This window comes from Taudactylus pleione, unplaced genomic scaffold, assembly GCF_031769625.1.
Source record: "Taudactylus pleione unplaced genomic scaffold, aTauple2 ptg000064l, whole genome shotgun sequence".
Taxonomy (NCBI): domain Eukaryota; kingdom Metazoa; phylum Chordata; class Amphibia; order Anura; family Myobatrachidae; genus Taudactylus; species Taudactylus pleione.
In genome coordinates, this window is record NW_028284466.1 from 347501 (window position 1) to 369779 (window position 22279).

General features: G+C 45.2%; 1 protein-coding gene across 1 annotated transcript in view; it reads right to left on the reverse strand.

The window, feature by feature from the left end:
* FRMD7 (FERM domain containing 7) overlaps positions 1 to 22279 on the reverse strand; it is a 71410-nt gene that overhangs the window by 10957 nt on the left and 38174 nt on the right. Inside the window, exons 7-11 of the mRNA XM_088465808.1 lie at positions 19630 to 19777; positions 10103 to 10198; positions 8346 to 8509; positions 7580 to 7648; positions 7423 to 7498 (exon numbers count right to left, since the gene is read on the reverse strand). Of these exons, the coding sequence (XP_088321934.1) occupies positions 7423 to 7498; positions 7580 to 7648; positions 8346 to 8509; positions 10103 to 10198; positions 19630 to 19777 (553 nt within the window). The remainder of the gene's footprint in view (positions 1 to 7422; positions 7499 to 7579; positions 7649 to 8345; positions 8510 to 10102; positions 10199 to 19629; positions 19778 to 22279) is intronic.

The window sequence follows — 22279 nt, forward strand, 5'->3', positions numbered from 1 at the left end:
CTGGATGACTATGCTAAGCGACACGAGTGGGCGGCACAAACACGTGACCCATCTAGGAGTGACACTGCAGTGGCAGACAGGATGGCAGTTAGAAAAACTAGGCCCCAAACTGTACATAATGCAAAGAAAAAAAAGAAGTGCAAGATGGAATTGTCCTTGGGCCCTCCCACCCACCCTTCTGTTGTATAAACAGGACATGCACACTTTAACAAATCAATCATTTCAGCGCCAGGGTCTGCCACACAACTGTGGCTGAAATGATTGGTTCGTTTGGGCCCCCACAAAACAAGCTGGCAATTAATGTGTCCCTGCACAAACTGGCTCTACGGAGGCAAGATGTCATCCTCATCCACCGATTCCTCACCCTCTTCAGTGTGTACATCCTCATCCTCACAAAGTATTAACTCGTCCCCACTTGAATCCACCACCACAGGTCCCTCTGTACCTTCTGGAGGCTGGTCTCCCTGGAAGAGCTGATAATTCATTTTGATGAACATCATCTTTTCCACATTCTGTGGAAGCAACCTCCTACGCCTTTCGCTGACAAGGTTCCTGGCTGCACTAAACACTCTTTCGGAGTACACACTGGAGGGGGGGCAACTCAGGTAAAATAGAGCCAGCTTGTACAGGGGCCTCCAAATTGCCTCTTTTTCCTGCCAGTACAGGTATGGACTGTCTGACATGCCTACTTGGATGCTGTCACCGATGTAATCCTCCACCATTCTGTCAATGGTGACAGTATCATATGCAGTGACAGTAGACATGTCAGAAATTGTTGCCAGGTCCTTCAGTCCGGACCAGATGTCCAAACTTGGTCCTGCCTGCCCTGCATCACCGCCAGCGGGTTGCTTAGGATACCTAAGTTTTTTCCTGGCAGCCCCAGTTGCGGGAGAAAATGAAGAAGGAGCCGTTGACGTGTCACGTTCCGCTTCAGCTGACAGTGTGTTCACCAACAGGTCTTTGCACCTCTGCAGGCTTGTGTCGGCCGGAAAGAGAGACACCACATAGGCTTTAAACCTAGGATCAAGCACGGTGGCCAAAATGTAGTGGTCTGATTTCAACAGATTGACCACCCTGGAATCCTGGCAAAGCGAATGAAGGGCTTCATCCACAAGTCCCACATGCCGAGCGGAATCGCTCCGTCTTAGCTCCTCCTTCACTTTCTCCAGCTGCTTCTGCAAAAGCCTGATGAGGGGAATGACCTGACTCAAGCTGGCTGTGTCTGAACTGACTTCACGTGTGGCAAGTTCGAAGGGCTGGAGAACCTTGCACAACACGGAAATCATTCTCCACTGCGCTTGAGTCAGGTGCATACCCCCTCCTTTGCCTATGTCATAGGTGGATGTATAGGCTTGTATGGCCTTTTGCTGCTCCTCCATCCTCTGAAGCATATAGAGGGTTGAGTTCCACCGCGTCACAACCTCTTGCTTCAGGTGATGGCGGGGCAGGTTCAAGAGTGTTTGCTGGCGCTCCAGTCTTCGGCATGCAGTCGCTGAATGGCGAAAGTGGCCAGAAATTTTTCGGGCCACCCAAAGCGTCTCCTGCACGCCCCTGTCGCTTTTCAGAAAATTCTGCACCACCAAGTTTATTGTGTGAGCAAAACATGGGACGTGCTGGAATTTGCCCAGATGTAATGCCCGCACAATATTGGTGGCGTTGTCAGATATCACAAATCCCCAGGAGAGTCTAAGTGGGGTAAGCCACTGGGCGATGATTTCCCTCAGTTTCTCTAAGAGGTTGTCGGCGGTGTGCCTCTTACTGAAACCGGTGATACACAGCGTAGCCTGCCTTGTAACGAGCTGGCGTTTCTGAGATGCTGCTACTGGTGACGCTGCTGCTGTTGCTGCGTAAGGTGATACATCTACCCAGTGGGCTGTCACAGTCATATAGTCCTTAGTCTGCCCTGTTCCACTTGTCCACATGTCCGTGGTTAAGTGGACATTGTGTACAACGGCATTTTTCAGGACACTGAGGACACTTTTTCTGACGTTTCTGTACAGTCTTGGTATCGCCTGCCTAGTGAAGTGGAATCTAGACGGGATTTGGAACCGGGGACACACTACCTCCATCAATTGTTTAAATCCCACTGCACTAATGGCGGATACCGGACGCACGTCTAACACCAACATAGCAGTCAAGGCCTCAGTTATACGTTTTGCTTCAGGATGACTGCTGTCGTACTTCATCCTCCTCGCTAAGGACTGTTGGAGGGTCAATTGTTTAGTAAAAGTAGTGGTGTTCCTACTTCCTCTCTGGGATGATGAACGACTCCCAGCAACAGCAGCAGCGGCAGCAGTAGGCGTAGCAATGCAGGATCCTCCAGAGGAATCCCGGATAGGAGAGTCAGTCATGCCAGTGACATGGCCTGCAGGACTACTTCCGATCCTGACTAAGGAGGAAATTGACGAGGAGGGAGTTGACGGTGTGGTTTGCAGGCGCTTGGATACAACAGGACAACGGGATTTAGGTGTCCCTGGACTGCTTACGGTCTTAGCCAAAGTTTCTGAACTTGACAGTAACTTTTTATGAACGCGCTGCAGGTGCCGTATAAGGGAGGATGTTCCTAGGTGGTTGACGTCCCTACCCCTACTTATTTCACCTTTACATATGGTACATATGGCAAGACAGTTGTTGTCCGGATTTGGATAGAAATATTGCCAGACCAAAGAGGTGGAATGTTTGGTCTTCTGCCCAGGCATGACCGTGATGGGCTTTTTCATCCCACGGACAACAACTGTCTCCCCCGGAGCCTGATTTAAACAAACTACATCACCATCAGAATCCTCCTCGCCAACTTCCTCCTCAGCGCCAGCTACACCAGTATCCTCATCCTGTTGTACTTCAACAGTGACATCTTCAATTTGCATATCAGCAAGTGGACTGTGGGTGCTCCTTTCAGCACTTGCAGGGGGCGTGCAAATGGTGGAAAGAGCCACCTCTTCCCGTCCAGTGCTGGGAAGGTCAGGCATCGCAACCACCACCACACTTGGACTCTCCTTGGGGATTTGTGATATCTTCTTAGAAAGCACAGTTCTTCGCTGTGCTTTTGCCAGCTTAACTCTTTTGATTTTTTTTAGTGGGAGGAGGGCTTCCATCGTCATGTGAAGCTGAACCACTAGTCATGAACATACTAGGGATCGACCTTAGCCGTTCCTTGCCACTCCGTGTCGTAAATGGCATATTGGCAAGTTTACGTTTCTCTTCAGCTGATTTAAATGTCTTTTTCAAGGTCATTTTCCTGAACTTTGCCATTTGGGATTGTATGTGCCCTCTACTATGACATTGGGCATCGGCCTTGGCAGACGACGTTGATGGCATGTTATCGTCTATGTCATGACTAGTGGCAGCAGCTTCAGCACTAGGAGGAAGTGGTTCTTGATCTTTCTCTATTTTATTTTTATCGGAGAAAGTTTGGTCCTCCATTTATGTTATATCGATTTGATATATACGTGCGGCTAAACACAGAAAATAATTTTTTTTTTGGTTTGGACTGGAGTGTACTTTGGGGGTTACAGCACCCTTTAACGGTCAAGCCAGCCGGCCCTTTACTTATGACACAGGCGCACGCTTGGCACTACTTTGTTGATGCACGTGCGGCTACTGCGCACACAATTCACAAACACAGAAAATAATTTTTTTTTTGGTTTGGACTGGAGTGTACTCTCGGGGGTTACAGCACCCTTAACGGTCAAGCCAGCCGGCCCTTTACTTATGACACAGGCGCACGCTTGGCACTACTTTGTTGATGCACGTGCGGCTACTGCGCACACAATTCACAAACACAGAAAATAATTTTTTTTTTGGTTTGGACTAGGGATGTGCAGGCTCGGATAGGTTCGAGTTTGCACGTGGAGTTCGGATTTTTCCCTCCAAAAAAACGGAACTCAGAACGAGGCAAAACGTCATCTTACATGGACGAACATCATCATTCCTGGTCTTTTGTCCAGGAATGATGATGTTCGTCCATGTAAGATGACGTTTTGCCTCGTTCTGAGTTCCGTTTTTTTGGAGGGAAAAATCCGAACTCCACGTGCAAACTCGAACCTATCCGAGCCTGCACATCCCTAGTTTGGACTGGAGTGTACTTTCGGGGGTTACAGCACCCTTTAACGGACAAGCCAGCCGGCCTTTTACTTATGGGACACAGGCGCACGCTTGGCACTACTTTGTTGATGCACGTGCGGCTACTGCGCACACAATTCACAAACACAGAAAATAATTTTTTTTTGGTTTGGACTGGAGTGTACTTTCGGGGGTTACAGCACCCTTTAACGGTCAAGCCAGCCGGCCCTTTACTTATGACACAGGCGCACGCTTGGCACTACTTTGTTGATGCACGTGCGGCTACTGCGCACACAATTCACAAACACAGAAAATATATTATTTTTTTAGCACTTGGGGGGAGCACCCCTGATGGACAGAGCACCCCCTGGACAACACTACAGCACCCCTTTAGGACTGGGACACTGCACAGGACTTTGGAGTGGACACAGCCCCTATGGAGAACTGACTGCACAACACAGTCCAGCCAGCCCCTATGGACTTTGAAGTAGTGGACACAGCCCCTATTAACAACAGCAGCACGGCACAACACAGCCAGCCCCTATGGACTTTGAAGTAGTGGACAACAGCAGCACTACACTACACTACACTACACAGCACTAACTCCCACCCTCCCTCTTCACTGTCCACAGCCGAGTGAGAAAATGGCGCCGACGCGGGTACCTTATATAGGATCCAAAACCCGCGAGACTCGGAAGGCGGGATGATGACGTTTTGCCTCGATGTCAGATCCGAGTCAGGCGGGAAAAGTCGAGCCTGACTCGGATCGGACTCGGATCGGGGGGGTTCGGATTTCAGAAATCCGAACCCGCTCACCCCTAATATATATATATATATATATATATATATATATATATATATATATATATGTGTGTGTGTGTGTGTATATATGTGTGTGTGTGTTCAATATATTTATTCAAAACATGCAGAAGTAGGCAGGCAGTTTCCGCCTACTTCTGTGACATCACAAGTTGGACAGAAGTTGGCTAGTCTGTTGGAAAAGTTGGCAGGTTGCTTGGTTGGATGAAAAGTTGATTAGATGTGTGGGGAAGCGGTTTAGTTGGACAAACAATTTGGACGGTTGGTCAATTGGCTGGTTGGACAGATAATCTTTAGATGTGTGGCCAGCTTTAGGGTTAGGGGGAGGCAGTAGTGGGAGGGTTAGGTTAAAATACTTACAAAAATCTGTATGTATTCTGACCATCAGCATCCTGACCGTCGGGATCTCGTACCCAATCCGTATATAGCTACTACATTGTGGCAAGGGACACAGCACCCAATGTTTAAGCTTGTGTGCTGTTTATATCCATGGAAAGAAGAGCACTGACCAAAATATCACACAATCGTATTGATTCAGAGCTATACGCTATGCACACAGAAGTTGCATCTTTGGATGTAGCTGCTATGTGCATACTGTACATGCTACTGCTGCAGGAGAAGTCTGAAAGAAAAAAGACACAGGATAGGATAAACATCGCGACCTAAGCTTACTCAGACTGCCTGCCAGAACTGCTAAGACAGGAAGCCGGACACTGGCACTCCCATAAAACGACACGTCTCCGTATTGTGGAACAGTCTGCATCTCCATCCACAAATGACCACAGCCTGTCAATCATGCTGCGGCATCCAGGGCACTGCGACACCGGTGCATGCGCAGACCACATACCATCAGACTTCTGCGAAAACCATCAGGTTTGCGTACAAGTCTGAATGAGGCCCATAGGGCATTGAGATCACTGAAGCATCTTTTTTCTGAGACACTATTAAAATGTTTGAGTAGTGTTCAAACTAGGGATGAGCGGTTCGGATTCTGTGGAATCCAAACCACTCCGAACAGCGGGTATCCACGTCCACCTGAGCCTGACTCTGATCCCACTGCGAGGCCGAACGTCATCCTCCTGATGTCGGATTCTCGCAAGAGTTCGCCTCTACATAAGGCGCTGAGCCTGGGACTTAGCGCCATTTCACTACCACGCTGCGCACTGCTCTGCTGATTAAGTGGCTGTGCTGGTAAAGTGACTGTATATGGAGCACACTGATGTATGTTGCGCTATACTCTGCTGATTAAAGTGGCTGTGTTCAGACTTACAGTGGCTGTGCTGGTAAAGTGACTGTATAGGGAGCACACTGCACGCTGAAGTATGCTGCACTATACACTGCTGATTAGACTCACTAGTGGCTGTGTGTAGAAAAAAAAGTTTAAAAAAGTAAAAATAACTTTCAAAAAAGTTCAAAAACTAAAATAAAAAGCTGCTTATTTTTTTTGGTGCTGTACCCCACTGTGTATACAAGCACTGTGACTTATTGGACCTTAGCCCCTCTGTGTACACAAGCACTGTGACTCCTTGGGCCTTAGCACTCTTTGTATACAAGCACCGTGTCTCCTTGGGCAGTAGCCCTCTGTGTGTAAATTAAAAGCACCGTGACTCCTTTCTAGCACACTCAGATTACTTAACCCAGCGTTTTACATTTTCATAAAAGAGGGCAATATTTCTTTTAAAACAATAGTTTTTTTTTCGTTTTTTTTTAATGATGAATTCCATCTGAGTCTGAGCTTACAGGGAAGGTAGGGGCCAAACAAAGTATCTGGAACATCACTTGATCCATGGGCTTCCAATCTTTCAGTTGGATATCCTGAATCTAATTTATAAACCCATATAGATCTCATTTTAATAACACTTGTTGAAAGTAATTCCATAAAGTCATGGACTTAGGATGTAATTCACTAGGCATAATTTAAATATGTTATGCTATTAGGAAGAAAATGGCATATTTTAAATCATATGCCTCTTCCTGGTCAGCTCTACATCCATACTGATGGTGTCGTTGTCATCATGTATATTATAATCAATGTCGGACTGGAACATGAAGGGCCCACCAGGGAATGCAAGCTTAAGGGACATGGCCAGCCACCACAGGGAACATGCAAAGAACAGGGCCCCTTTATAAAAGGAAGGTCAGGGGTGTATCTGGGCCACCCACTTTGATTGGCAGTAGGGCTAATCTTGGTGTAGTCTCCATAGAAACAAACCAAGCACCCAAGTTCATCCATGATACTGCTTCACCAAGTTACCAACCCCTAGAGGAGGGGTTGGGGCCCTGAGGCAGTGTACATCTGTAGGCCAGTCCAACCCAGATTACAATAGTCCTTCAAGAGCCACAACAGATAAACCTTCTAAGAGGTATATCTAGAAATGTGATCTAGTATTACTAGGCCATAACGTCACCCTTGACTCAGGTGCCCATTATAAATACACCACTTGATGTCACACTACATGGAGACTGGAAGTTTGCTGCAAGGCTAACAATAGCATTGATGGCTTAGATGGTACATATAGCTATATACTGTATGCGTCCTACCTGCTTTGCCACCTCAGTCAGGAGGTCAGGAGAGGATCGACATTGTCTATCATGAAGGTTCGCCTGAAAATGCCTTCTGTAATCATGACAGGAAAACATTAAAATGCACAGGTGTAATCACTGATCTGCTTATAACAATAAATATGTGGCAAATTACCTTTCAAAAGGGAGATTCTTGGCTTTCCCTTTAGTCCAGGAATCAAATAGCTGTTTCTGGGTTCTCCCACTAAGTAAAACCAGAGAGGAATCTAATGAAACAGTACTGAAAAGTAGGGGAGTAACAAGGTATTTGAAGGTATAGCATAGCAAAGTCTGTAAGGGCCCCTATGTACCACCCAATGGTGAAACATGTATATAACACATGTAACTTTGACAAGGAAGATGCCCCCCTCAGCTCTGGGCCCCATAGCAGCTATACCCCTTACACCCATTGGTAGTAACACCCATGCTGAAAAGTGATATGGGCAGCGCACTAGTTGCAGCTCAGTGAGAGTTATCATCATGCTGTATGTTGGGAGTCTCCAGATGTCTCTGTAGTGGTATGACCAAAGCCACACACGTATGTAGATGGACATCACAATTGGTATTTGTCCTTTTTATATTTACAAATTCTGTATAATACTATTAGAAGGATTGGGTGTGTATTCACCAACAAGGCAGCATCCCTTTGGGTGCCATCATTCATGTAGTTAAATGGTGACGGTTTTTTAGGTTTCTATTTGCGCAGACCACGAGTCCATCTTATGGTCCTGCTAATAAGTCATGGTGTGAATTTATGATGTCAGGGGGTGTTGTAGTCAGTCACAGATGCACTCGTCCTCAATACAAATGAACAGATGAAAGCAGCACTTGCTCAGAGCACCATGTGACCCACAAGTTAGCGTGGCACAGAAGATAAGAATCAATATACTATTTTATGTTACCTGTATCTAAAGTTAGAGCCTTTACTACATAGGAATGGTTTCGGTTTACGCTTGGGTTCCTCGGACAGGCGGAAGAAAGCATGATACTCCACACAGGTCTTCCAGAAAGCTTTACAGGCATCCCGACTTACCATGGTGAATTCTAGAGTGTCTTTACATAGGGCCTGCGGGCAGAATATTAGATGTAATATGCAATATATTTGATATATCGTATTTAGCACATGTGATGGTTAACCACCGGTTTGCTCATAATGAAGTAACATATGTACCAGTAGTGGTTTTAAAAAATGTTTCTGAAATCAGTGTGTTTGCACCTCCAGAACTAGAGGAACAGACTTTCTGGGCAACATCTCAGTGTAGAAAATAAGTGTAAGTGCTCCTCTTACTGGGAGAACACAGTATTTGGTTGTGTTCTCTGCTTTGTGCCTCAATAGATGGCAGCTTCAACACAGCAAGATTCTAATATTTCAGTCTGGTCAATGATCCCAGAAATCCAGTGACATTCTGCACTTCTGGAAGGAAAATCTTGTCCAAAACCTTTCACCTGCTCTGATATGGCTGCTGTCTGATTCTTTAATGGAAATGGAGCAATGCAGGCCAATGCCCATACATTTACGGTACCCATTCCCCGTTCTGCTGGTCCGATCTGTTCAGAGGCCATCGATGATCGCTGGTCTGTTGCCGGATTGGGGAAAAACAGCATGTTAAAAATTCCACACTGGCCCATCCAGATCATTATTTGGTCGGGATTGGTGAATCAAGGATTTCCAACATGTTGAATTTCCCAGACCCCGGCGTCAGCAGAACAGGGAATTGGGGGAATACATCAAAGTCTTCTTGTAGGTTGGTTTACCATGAGGATCAGATTGCGGATCGGTAGATCAGGGCCATAGATGTATGGTCCCTATTATGCAGAAGGTGGGCACCACATGTTTTTCCCATTTACTATAGTTGCTGGAACCTATCTAATAGTGTACTAGGTGGTTCCCTTTCTATATAGAGCTGTATAAGGGTTGGGTACGGCCGTGATGCCAGCACAAGCATGCCAAATGGGGTAAAATACCGACACAGTCCAGTAAGAACCATAGCCCAATCCCTAACCCTAACCCTCCCTGCAGCCTAAACCTAAAACCGCCACGGCAGCGAAACCCTAGCACACCACCTAAACCTCCTCCTAACCCCAATACTTACCCTCGGGATGCCAGCAGTCAGGATGCTGGTGCTGGTATTCTGACTGGTGTCGGGATTCCGGCGCAGGCATTAAAAGCATCGGGCTCCAGACCTACGGGATGCTAACTACATCCCCTGTATAAGGACTTCTGAGACTCAAGTTTAAACTGAAATGAGCTCTACCTCCTAAGATTAGCAGCTGGTGTGCAGTTCTACCTAGAGGGCTGATTTCATCTAAGATTTTAATAAGTTAACATAGGTGCACTGCTATTATTGCTATCTGCTTATTAACTGTTTTAACCGGCAGCAGTCTCTTCTGTTTTGAAGCACAGTTGCAGTTCTGGATGAGGGTGCACTAAGCCACCTTTGGAAAACCAAAAAGTGAAACTGTTTACAATGGGTAAAAAAAAAAAAAAACTATGTCACTGTCCCTATATTTTCTCATTTCTCTGCAAATCCAGCCGCACTTCAAGCTTGCAAAGGTGTTCCTAAGAGTGGCGTTGCCGTGGACCTTGAAGTGTGATAGGCAGCATACCATCTAAGCTCTCTGGGGCAAAACAAATACACAGAGACCCAACACTACTCACATCAATATGTTGGTGAAGTTTGATCAGAAAATGTTTCCTTTTGAAACTCAGCTTCCTAATTGTAGCCCAATTGAAGGTATTAATTTTGGTGTTTCCCTGAAAAAGAAAAACATTGTTAGCGAAAAATAATTTTGTCTACAAAAAATAAATTGTCACAGTCACTGAAAGCTGAGAGGCTCGGTGATAACATCGCAGAACATTTTACTACTTATTAATCAGAGATAAGGTATATTGTTAATGTTTTTTGTGTTCAGGAACATTGGGTTTCTCAAGTCAAGGCCATCCCAGTCATGCAATGTGTCTTCCTCTCTAACAAAGTATGTGAAGCATGTTATGTTGTAATAAGTGACTGTATTCTACCGGTCATCTGGTGACCACTGTACTCTGGATCCAGGGAGCGCATGTGAACGTATGTATACTGGTTTGTAACTCTGACCTTTTTTTCTGAAATGTTTTATACCACTGTATAACTTGTGATAATAATGTTATATCCTTTTAATACAATATTTACCTTTGTGCGTTGGACCACAGAAACTGGTGTGTGTGTTCACTTGTTTTCACCTAAGATTATTATACTGTGATATATATATATTGCACTGTAATTCATATTGTGTTTTGATACGAAGATAGCGACTATTATGCATACTGGTGGTGTTACAATAAGGGTAGGCATTGCGTATGCATCACACGTTGCGTACACTGTGCATCCACATTTGCGTATCGCCATACGCAAGGTGCGTACACTTGGCGTCAACAGCCGTAGAGAGATTTAAATAGGATTTTACAGCTAAAAGTAGAATTGTAACCAATTTGTTTTATGGTCAGTGATAGTGCCCCCCATAAGTGTTGCAGCTGTGACATGAAATTGTGTGTCTTTGCTGTATACTGCAACCATCCATATTACAGCTAAGAAGATAAAATCATACTCGCCGTCACTCCCAGTAGTTGTGGGAGAGTAGGCCCCCCTCCCGCATAGGAAGTGGGCACTATGGGGAGGATAATGCTGCAAATCTATGACAGTTACACCATATTGGCCACGCCTCCTCACAATAGACCCGCAATTTGCAGCATTTCCCATGCGGAGGTGGATCCTAGTGATGAGTAGCCCTGGGCCCTATGATCACCTCTAGCTGCAACTCTCCTCCCAAAGAAGAGAGTGCAAAAGCTGGCAAATATGATATAAATCAGGGAAGCATACATTCTGAGGGGGAAAATGTATCAAACCTTCTAATTTGGACAGGTGGAGAAGTTTCCCATAGCAACCAATCAGCTTCTAGATATAATTTTATAATATGTACTTGATAAATGATAGCTAAGAGTTAATTGGTTGCTATGCAGAGCGGTAATTGGGTGGCAGTGTGCCCTGTGCCAACCCCCTTCTAAACCCATGACATTATGATGTCATCAGGGCCTGCTGACTACGCAGGTGCACAGAGCACCAGCCAGCAAAGGGCACTGTGATTAGCCACCGCCGCTGGGCCCACAATTCAGTCCCCAGCGTCACAGTCCTTCGTGCTCCCCCCCCCCCCCCTTCCTGGCTGCTGCAGAGAGGCTCCATTTTCCGGGTGCCCGCTGAGATTTAATTACCAGTGGGCTCTTTCCCTGCAGCAGCCAAAGCTCATTCCTGAGCCCCAGCTTCCGGCAACCCCCCTCGGGCACTATGGGAGAGACGTCATGGTTCCGAGGAGCAGCGGACACCGGATCGCGGCTTAAGGTAAGTATTTGTCTTTTTAAGGTTTTTTTTTGTGTGGGCACGCCACTCTAATAGGGGTCATTACTACTGGGGGCACTTTTACAGGGGGGCATTACTATAGGGGGCATTACTACTGGGGGCACTGTTACAGGGGGCATTACTACTGGGGGTACTACTGCAGGGGGCTTACTACTGGAGGCACTATTACAGGGCATTACTACTGGGGGCACTTTTACAGGGGGCATTACTACTGGTGGTACTCTTACTGGGGCATTACTACTGGGGGCACTATTACAGGGGGCATTACTACTGGTGGTACTTTTACAGGGGGCAATTTTACAGGGGCACTACTACTGTGGGCACTTTTACAGGGGCAATACTACTGGGGGCAATTTTACATGGGCATTACTGTTGGGGTCATTATCACTGGGGGCACTATTACAGGGGCACTGCTACTGGGGGCACTACCACTGTGGGCATTGCAGAAAGGGTACCACTGCTGTAGGCATTGTATAAAGGGCACTACTACTGTGGGCATTGTATTAAAGGCACTACTACTGTGGGCATTGTGTATAAGGGGCACTGCTATGTGGTGTAATGTGAATAAGATTGTGCTACTGTGTGGTGTAGTTTGAATTAGGGATACTATTGTGTGACCATGCCCCTTTCTTTTGAGTCCTCGCCTTTAGCATACCTCCCAACCATCCTGATTTTAGCGAGAAAGTGTCCCAGATGGGGGGGGAAATGGTGAATAGATGCAGGGGTGTCTTAAGAGAGAAGGGGGCCCGTGTGCACTCCACGTGCGGGGCCCCCTCCTCTCTCCCCGGTGGCCGGCAGCTGACTGACACGGCTGGCCAGCCACCGGAGCATTGGTAGACTCCGGGCACTAGAGCACCGGAAAAATGGCTGTCATGGCCATGTTTCCGGCGTTCTGCGCATGCGCAGTAGACCCATTTTCTGGTGTTCTGAGCAGCGCTGACACCCAATGCGGGACCACGGACAGGTAAGTCTAAACTAATATGGGTGCAGGGTGTGCAGTGCAGAGCCCCCCTGGACGCACTGCACCCATTATCAGTGGCGTAACTAGGGTATTTGGTGCCCAGGGCAAATTTAAAAATGAAGCCCCCCACATGTGCAAAAAAAATGGGCGTGGTCACTTAAAAATAGGGCTTGTCAACATGACACACACTCCTTTATCGTCACTCTGAACATTCCTTTCCATATGCACCTTAACCCCAGTAGTGCCTCTTATACAGTACCCCCAGTATGTAATGCCCCCAGTAGTGGTTCCCCTTTTTTTTTTCAGTGCCCCCAGTAGTGGTCCCCCTATGAAGTGAACCCAGTATGCAATGCCCCCAGTAGTGGTTCCCCTTATTCAGTGCCCCCAGTAGTAGTCTCCCTTATGCAGTGCCCCTTATATAGTGCCCTCAGTAGCAGTCCACCCAATGCAGTGCCCCAGTAGCGTATCTTTGCTTACTAAAAATATTAGGCTCGGGCCGGCCCTGGGTGTCACATCCAGCGGGCGGGCCGCCAATTCTAGGGAGTCGAGCTCTGCAGGGTGCTTACCTGGAGAGTCCCCTGGATGCTCCAGGCGGCAATCACTCTGCAAACCACATGTAGGTCCCGTGGGTCAGCAACAGTGCCAACCCCAGGGCCCTGTGAGAGAGCACCGCTCCCACACCCCTAGTTACGGCCCTGTTGCTATGGACAACTTCTCCACTTGTCCTCCTTAGAAGTTCTGATACATCTCTGCCTAAATGTCAATTGCAGTTTCTGTGCTAATATGCAGTATTGATCTATTTGAATTTTGAAGTAAATAAAATCTTATGTTCAGTTCCCTCATTTCAGGTGAGCATAGTTTGATAGTGGGAGTTTGTTGTTAGGGACCTGTTTCCAATTGCTGAGATTGAACACAGAAAGTAGTTGTGCAGTGTTGCAGTGAGTCTTTCAGGTTTTCTTTGGAACCGAACTAACCCAACAGCAGAAATAAGCTACACTGCAATTCTGGCCTTATTACTAATATAGGCACAAAAGGTATCTTTTTTTGTACAGAAGTATTCCAGCGCTCCCAAGGATCAGTGTTATTTTGGTGAAAAAAAGAGAATGGAAAAAAATATAGTGTAAATCTGTGATAAACACCAAAAAAGAAAGTATATAGACATACGGTATACTCACCCTCATACTCATCTATTTCATAGATGGCCATACAAGAAAAAGAAAATCAATAAAAATATAAAATATAATATAATTATAAATTATAAAATAACCATAAATAGTGCCAAACCATAATGTAATAAATGTGAAGAAGGCACCAATAGCAGTAACGCGTTTCACAGACCCTGTGTCTGCTTCCTCAGGCAGCCTGATAATTTATAATTATATTATTTTATATTTTTATTGATTTTCTTTTTTTTGCATGGCCATCTATGAAATTATTTTAATGGGAGTTAAATAAAATTATTTTTAAGAGATATATATTTTTCCATTACCGATGGACACCGGGATTTAAAATGAATGTCTAAGGTGCTTATGCAATTGGAATAAGGTGAGCAGGATATTATTTACTATTATTCTGACTTGATGACAACCGATTTGCACTATGGAGGCATGTTTTATTTTCTTCACATAACGACTACTGTCAGGATTTGAGACTCATCCAGATTGATTCATCGTTGCTATTGCAACCACCATAGGACCACGGTGTTGATTTGTGTCCATTGTACTGATCTCTTAAATAAAGTGTGAGTATATGTCTATATACTTTCTTTTTTGGTTTTTATCACAGATTTACACTATATTTTTTTCCATTCTCTTTTTTTTCCCCAAAATAGCACTGATCCTTGGGAGCACCGGAATACTTCTATACAAAAAAACCTATCTTTATCCGGATCTCTGTGGAAAGTACCGATTATTCCAGGCTGCACCTTCATTCGGTTCATTTATAAGACCACATAAGGATAGTAGCGCCAATCATCAGAACCTATTTTTAACAAAAGGTATCTGCCTAGATCAGTGGTTTTCAAACTCTGGACCTCATTCAGAGTCTCTCGCTAGGGCACGCTCGCTCGCTGGGAGCAATAATCGCACATCTGCGTATGCGCACCATTTGCAGTGCGCGTGCGCAAGTCATTCATTGCGATCTTATTTTGCTAGCTCGCAAGCCACTTTCAGGTCGCTGCTTTGAGTGACAGTGCCGTTTGTGGGTGGTAACAGGGAAAGGTACTTGTGAATGGGGGTGTGGATGTGCGAACGCAGGCGTGTCTGACCGTCAGAACGGCGTTTAATGGGTGTGTACAATTAGCAAAGTAGCGTCATAGCACACGTGGCTTGGTTGTTTTTTAGCCTGAACTGCTCGCAGTGCTTGGGCTAGGTTAGGTCAACCCCAAGCGCTGCGAGCAGCTCCGATGGCCCTCGATGTTCACGATTAATCAGACTCTTCCCTGAGATGACGTGTGCTGCGAGTGACAGGTGGGAGGTTTTGTAGTCCAGCATACGCTAACTGCCGTCGCTCACTAAGACATAGAGGGCGTCCTTACAGCGCAAAGAGCGATCACTTGATTTGCATACCCAGCCCTTTTTGCAAGCGAGCGATCGCATCTTGCGAGAGATTCTGAATGAGGCTCTCTGTCCTTAAGGTAGCCTAAAGGGGCATGCACACGAGACAATATATTTGAACGATAACGATATCGTTCAACGATATATCATTTATATTGTTCCGTATGTATGCAATGAATGACCAACGATGAACACTCCCGCTGGATGATAACGATATCTTTGATTGTCCGTACATGCAGGCCAATTTGGACGATAACTTCAAGAATTGCATGTTTAGAGATATTGCAAGATGACTTCAAGTTCAAGGGAAATCGTTCAGCGATATCTTTGATGCAGCACATCATTTTGTGTGTAACCGACTTAACAGTCCAGGGGGGGAGATTCCAATTTATCACTTTCTAGAGCTTAGTGAGAGTTTTAAACTACCAGACACTCAGCTCTTAACTGTCATGTTACCATTTGAAAAATGACAGTAGCTGATTGGTTGGTACTTTATCACTTTCCAATATATCACTTTCCAGAGCTTAATACATCTGCCTCCAGGTTTTAAAGCTATGGTACAATCAAACTCTGACTGAGGTACTATTAAATCATATCTGCTTAAGCATGGATAACTTTAAAACCAGGACTGTTAGGTTACCTTGAGGAGTAGTTTGAGAACCACTGGCCTAGAACACCACAGGCATGGAGGTGATGCAGTGGAAACAATGTTATCGTTTATGATTTATTTTCATCTATAACTCACGCTGGCCACACACAGCGATATTTTACCCGATCTGGCCAATTCCGACACATTGGAATGACAGCTTGTGTAAAATATGGCCAAATTGAGAGTAAATCGTGAGTCCCCACTCCCAATAGGGACGCGATGCGCGTCCCTATTGGTCGCACATCGCATCGTCAGATCTGCCGTGCAGTAGGGTAGATCTGACAATCTGGGACACAATGCACTGGAAAAAAAAAAAAGTTGAGATGAAGATAGATCTTAAGTCAGATTGGATGCTTTTTATTCCAAGTCGTGTGTAGGACTGCCGGGGAGCTGCCGGGGGAGAGTTCAGGGGAAATCGCACACATCGTGGGATCGTGTGCAGATCGCTATGTGTGTGGGCACCTTCAGAATGTGGCTTTGAAAAAAAGGCAGCTTTTTAAATAGATACTAATCTTCCGCATTGTTTACTTTATATATGTTGTAGTACTAAACATGTTACTTTGTAAGGTCATACATTTTTAGAATTTATTGCCTTTAAAACATTGTTAATAGTTTGTATAACACCCTTTGATCTATTTTTTTTAAGATGGTATCAAACGGATTTTGTTTACAATGTGTAATCTTTATCCACCTCTGCTAAAAGGACATCTCACCCCTTTATGACGTATTGTCTGTATCAGGCCAACACCGACTTTAAGAACAAATATAATAATCCCACTGTAATCATATGCGTGAAACATTATATGAAGAAATATGTACGTTTGTGAGATCACATTACAGCAGATAACAGTGGAAAAGCTTTACTCTGTAGAAGTGATGTATGTCAGTGTTTATGGCCCAATGAACAATTCTCATGTACTGTATGTATATAAAACCCTTATGAGGAATAAATGTGTAGTCATTTTTATAAGTTTTGTTCATTGTTACTATGCCTAAGGATATCTCGGTGTATATACCAATATCTAGGTCAGCGGTGGCCAACCTGTGGCTCTTTGTTCTGATGCGGCTCCCCTGAATGCCTCCTCTGATAGATGAGCAGCTGTTCAGAAGAGGCTCCTCCTTTTTGCAGTGGGTCTGCTCCGATCTGGAGGCATATATGGGCAATGTGATGTCACGCCGCAAACAGGAGGCAGAGCTCAACTTGTAACTGAACCTGCAGGCACGAGGAGGACGCGGTAGCAGACGTCGGAGCCTATCTACATTACACAGACAGTCGCAACAGGGTAAGAGCTGCGGGGGTTTTGTTTGTTTATTCATTTTATTTGTGACATGTGGGGGGGGGTCTGGAGTGGCCTGTGGAGTGTCAGAGAGGTGGCTGGACTGAAGTGGCCCAGGGAGAGAGGGGGGGGGGGGGAACTGGAGTGGCACATAAGGGTTTGCGTGTTGTGACACATGAGGGTCTGCTGGAGTGACACATGGAGGGGCTGCTGTTGTGACACAAGAGGGGCTGCTGGAGTGACAAATGAGGGGGACTGGAGTGACATATGGAGGGCTGCAGTGACACCAGGGAGTTGGATTGTATTATTTGAATCTGTTTTTTTCTTTTCTCAATTTATTTTCATGGATGTGGCTTTGTTAGTGTATTTTATGTGGCTGTGGCTTTTTCAGTGTATTATTTGTGTATTTGGCTTTTTCAGTGTATTTTATGTGGATCTAGCTTGTTTTAATGTATTTTATGTGGATCTGTTTTTTTCATTTTTTTTTTATATTCTGGCTTTTACTTTCCATTTAATAGTTACCTCCACGGTGATTGTGTGCATGCGCTTTTACATGCTTCTACACACAACATACCAGGGGCATGGCCTAGCTGACCATACACCCTTTTTACACGTTCGCCTTTGGCGTGCGCATGATCTTGGCTCTTTGACACACCTGCAGATATTTTTGGGCTCTTTGCCTCTGACTGGTTGGCCACCCCTGATCTAGGTTGACAATTTACATGTGGAGTAATTAGTTGATTTTACTCTTGACATTTTCAAGTAGTTTACTTATAGAAGTGTTACTTTGCAACTCTTTTAAACACTGTATGTGTCAGTCAGAATATCGACACCAACATATCGACAGTCAGTCAGAATATCGACACCAACATAATGTCAACATCGTGAATGTCAACAGCTGACGTTAGGGTTAGGCTGCCATTAGGGTTGGGGTTACATTCACAGTAAATGTTAACTTGCACTGTCGACATTTGATATGCCGACATTCAGACCATGTCAACTTTCTGAACTTTGACATAATACACCCTACGTGACCACTACACACTTTCAGTGTTCTATTTAGTGTGGGTGACCCCTCTTGTGGGGGAGGGGAGGAGGAGTATCACCATGCTGTGTAATACAACAGAAGGAGTTCCTATGTGAACCTAGACCCACCAATCATGTGAGGCCTGCTGGTGGGGCCTAATGGGCCTGTGCTACCACGTATACAACAGCTTGGTTTCTGATGTATTCCATAGAGTTACTCTGAATGGAATCAATGTGGGGATGGCTCAATCTTTCTCTGGAATGTTTTCTTCTCTCAAATAGTATGAACTATAGGTAAGCTGTCCAGTTAAGCTATCTTCAATATTAGACTTAGACAATGGTTGCCTTGACAAAGCCAGTGTAGCGAAACGTTGCGTCGGTAGCGGCGCATGTGATCTGACCTCATGTCCTAATATAGAAAACACGATCTATATGTGTTGTTTGTGCATGTGTAATCCGTTTTAGGGCAGAGATTTATGTGCCCAAACGGCCTTTATTTATACATCCGATCTATATGTGGTGTCTGTGCATGTGGATCCCAACTCAGGACAGGGATTACTATACCTGAATTGCTGTATGATTAATTCTGAATAGTAACGTCACTCATACATAGAGTGACTTATCTGCATATTTCCCAGCATACATGCCAGGATAGAAGAACTCTCTCTAACTAACTGTGAGAGGGTTTGCAAATGCACTATTATCACTGTGAATTATTATTCCAAAATATTTCTATAACCAAATAAAGGAACAATATGTGTCATTAAGATAGTTTTTCAGTGGCACAACATAATTCACCTTAATTGTTTCAGCACATTGTTAAAACTACTCCCTGAGAAATTATCACTACTGGATGTAAAAGAACAATATATACTCTGATAAACTGTATAAATATATCTATCAATATAATCAATTTTAAGTCAACCCATGGTCTGCTAGATAAGCAGAAACCTGGAGACTATATAGGATCTTCCATATCTGATCTTATAACAGACAGAGAATTCTAAGTTTGTATCAATTTCTATACAGTTGCACAAACACACTAATTATTTAGCTGAATTCTGATAATACCAAACAGGTGTGAATATAAATACTATATCAGCTATTTTTTGAGACATAACAGAGGCAGACACTTGCACCGCAATCAGTTTTTAATCACCATTTTCTTTATCTTTGTGACACATCTATATATTTTTAATCAATTTTCGCTTTCCTTCTTTGCATATTGGATATTCTATAACAATAAATGTTACGTTTTAACAACTAGTGCACCACCTATGACATTTCATCCTTTTTCTTTTGTGCTTGAATGGTTTTAATGACTGACCCGTAACACCAGGACGCCCATATGAGCGACTGCTAGATTGATTTGCATATTCTCTCCATCGATGGCTTGATGAGGTTGTATGCCATACATGTCCAGCTTCCGTGCTATGTCCAGCAGTTGCATGTCTGACTCAGCTGGAGATTTCCCTCTAAGTAAAAATATATTGTCAGCTAAGAAGGTTTGAGTCCAACTAACATTAGGTACGGCTTTTAGCCATGAACCCTTCACACAAAATAAACATTTGGGTAAAAGCACTTAGGGTGTTTGTTAATTATATGGGCTCCACTTGAAATGTGGTCTCTACCTCCATTTCATTTAGATTATCACCATGTTACATCATCCCTGAGCAACCAGGTCCGAGCTATTTACACTATCCATCAGTTGAACCTCTCTGCCACACATACTATCCTGCAGACATTGGGCCTGATTCAGACCCACTCGCAAGGCGGGAACGCCTCTGTTTGTGAAGCCACCCCCACACCACGCCTACAAAACAGGACAAGCTGTCGATCAACATCGATATTCGCCCCTTTTGTAGTGAGCCACGGAGCGAGTGCTTTTTGCGCTCGCTCCGTGGCTCACTACAAAAGGGGCAGCTCTCGATGTTGATCGACAGCTTGCCCCGTTTTGTAGGCATGGTGGGGGGTGGCTTCACAAACGGAGGCGTTCCCAAGCGAACACCTGCTGTTTGTGGGCAGCCCCACTGACATCACCAGTGATGTCAATGAGAGAGCTTCCGGCTCTATTAGAGCCAGAAGCTCTCTGGGGCTTGCGGCCATGAGACCCTACCACAAGGGTCTCATCGCAAGCCCGAGGGTCGCGATGGTTTTGACCATCGCGACCATCATCCTGGCCTCTCGCAATATCTGTGGGTGGTCACCCACTGCTATGCGAGCGGCCAGGAGGCCGCTCCAAATGAAAAAAAAAGACGCCCTGATTCAGAGCGAGCGCTCTTTCAGGGCGTCCCGGCTCTGAATCAGGCCCATAGTGTCAGCACCTCCCTTCATGTCTCTCCCTCTCCACAGCCCATCTTTGCCTCTTGGCACAGGGCGGGGGTCAGTGGTAGGACTCTCAGGGAGGTTATATTTCAGTAGTGCCAGCTCCCCACTTGAATCCTCCCTGGGACAACAAGTGGTTGTTGTCAACTGGAGCCCATACAATTAAGAAGTACCATAGTTTTTTTTTTTTTTAATAATCTGAAAACTGGCATCAGAGAAAAGGATCTGTGAATTGTACAAGGTTATAAAAATCATAATTCATATGAAAAATTTAAATCTAAACTAAATATAATCGGAAAAAAGATATTTGTGCCATAGTGCAAGACTATAAAAAAATAGGTAACTGACACCATGGGGCTTATGTAATAGGTTGCAAGCTGCAGCCGCTGGGTGGACCTCCTGCGAGTCATCCTGTATTTTTAAGCGGCAATCATTTTAAAGGCAAAGACAGCTTGGTTTTACCTTTAAAGTTATTACCACTTAAAAAATACGGGAATACTCGCAGGAGTTCCCGCAGCGGCTGCAGCTTACAACGTATTAATTAAGCCCCCCACGCAGATTCTACGATTTATGTATCTACAAGATTGCGTAATATTTAATATATGAAGTACTCCATCTCTGTTACTTACCTAATCAGATTAATATAATAAAGCTGTAGATTATCTGCTCTGTAAGCAGACCCTGATTTATAAGTAGGGTCCGTAGACCTGAACCAAGAGCAACAAGATGCTCTGCATTTTCTCTTTTGATCATTTATTATTCTCTTAGACCAGACGCTCCCAAACCTGCTCCTCAAGGCTCCCCAACAGTTCAGGTTTTAGAGATATCCATGGTTGAACACCGGTGACTTATTTAGTGCCTCAGTCAATTTGATTTAACCACCTGTGCTCAACCATGGATATCTCTAAATCCTGAACTGTTGGGGTGCCTTGAGGACTGCTGTAGGCCATGCTTAATCCCAGAGGGCCTATTGCAGAGTTGAGCGCAAGTTGGCTGTAATTTTCAGACACATAACTAAATCATACTTGCCTACATTGTACTTAGTTTTTCCGGGAGACTTGGGGAGAGGAGAAAAATCGGGTTGTGATGGGGGGGGGGGATGGGGGGGTACTGACATCTTGCGTCATTAGGCCCCGCCCCCTTCGCGGCAAATTGCCGTGACTGGCGTAAATATGCATAAGGGGCGGGGCTAAATGCCGTGATTCATGCAGAATCGCATAACTAAACGCCCCGCCCCCTACACAGAGACCCGCGACTGCCGCGGAAGTTCTCCCCATTCTGCCCACTTCACTAGGAGGTGGGCAGAATGCGGGAGAAATGCCTACCCTTCCGGGGGTGCGGGGGGTTACCCGAAAAATCGGGAGCCTCCCGCGAAAACCGGGAGGGTAGGCATGTAATAACTAAATGCGTATATTTGTTTGTATACAGTGTTGTACGAATCTTTGCGGGCACACTGTGGGCCTGTTTCAGAGATGTACCAAACCATCAGGTTTGCGTACATCTCCGATTGTTGAGGGTCTGAGCATGCGCTGGATCCTTTCATTGTGTGTATAGAATAGGTCCTGCATGATGGCTCGCGGTCTCCCCTTAGCTGCAGCATGCTTTTTGGGAGGGCGGACAAAAGGACTCATCCTCTAAAATGGGGGTGTCGT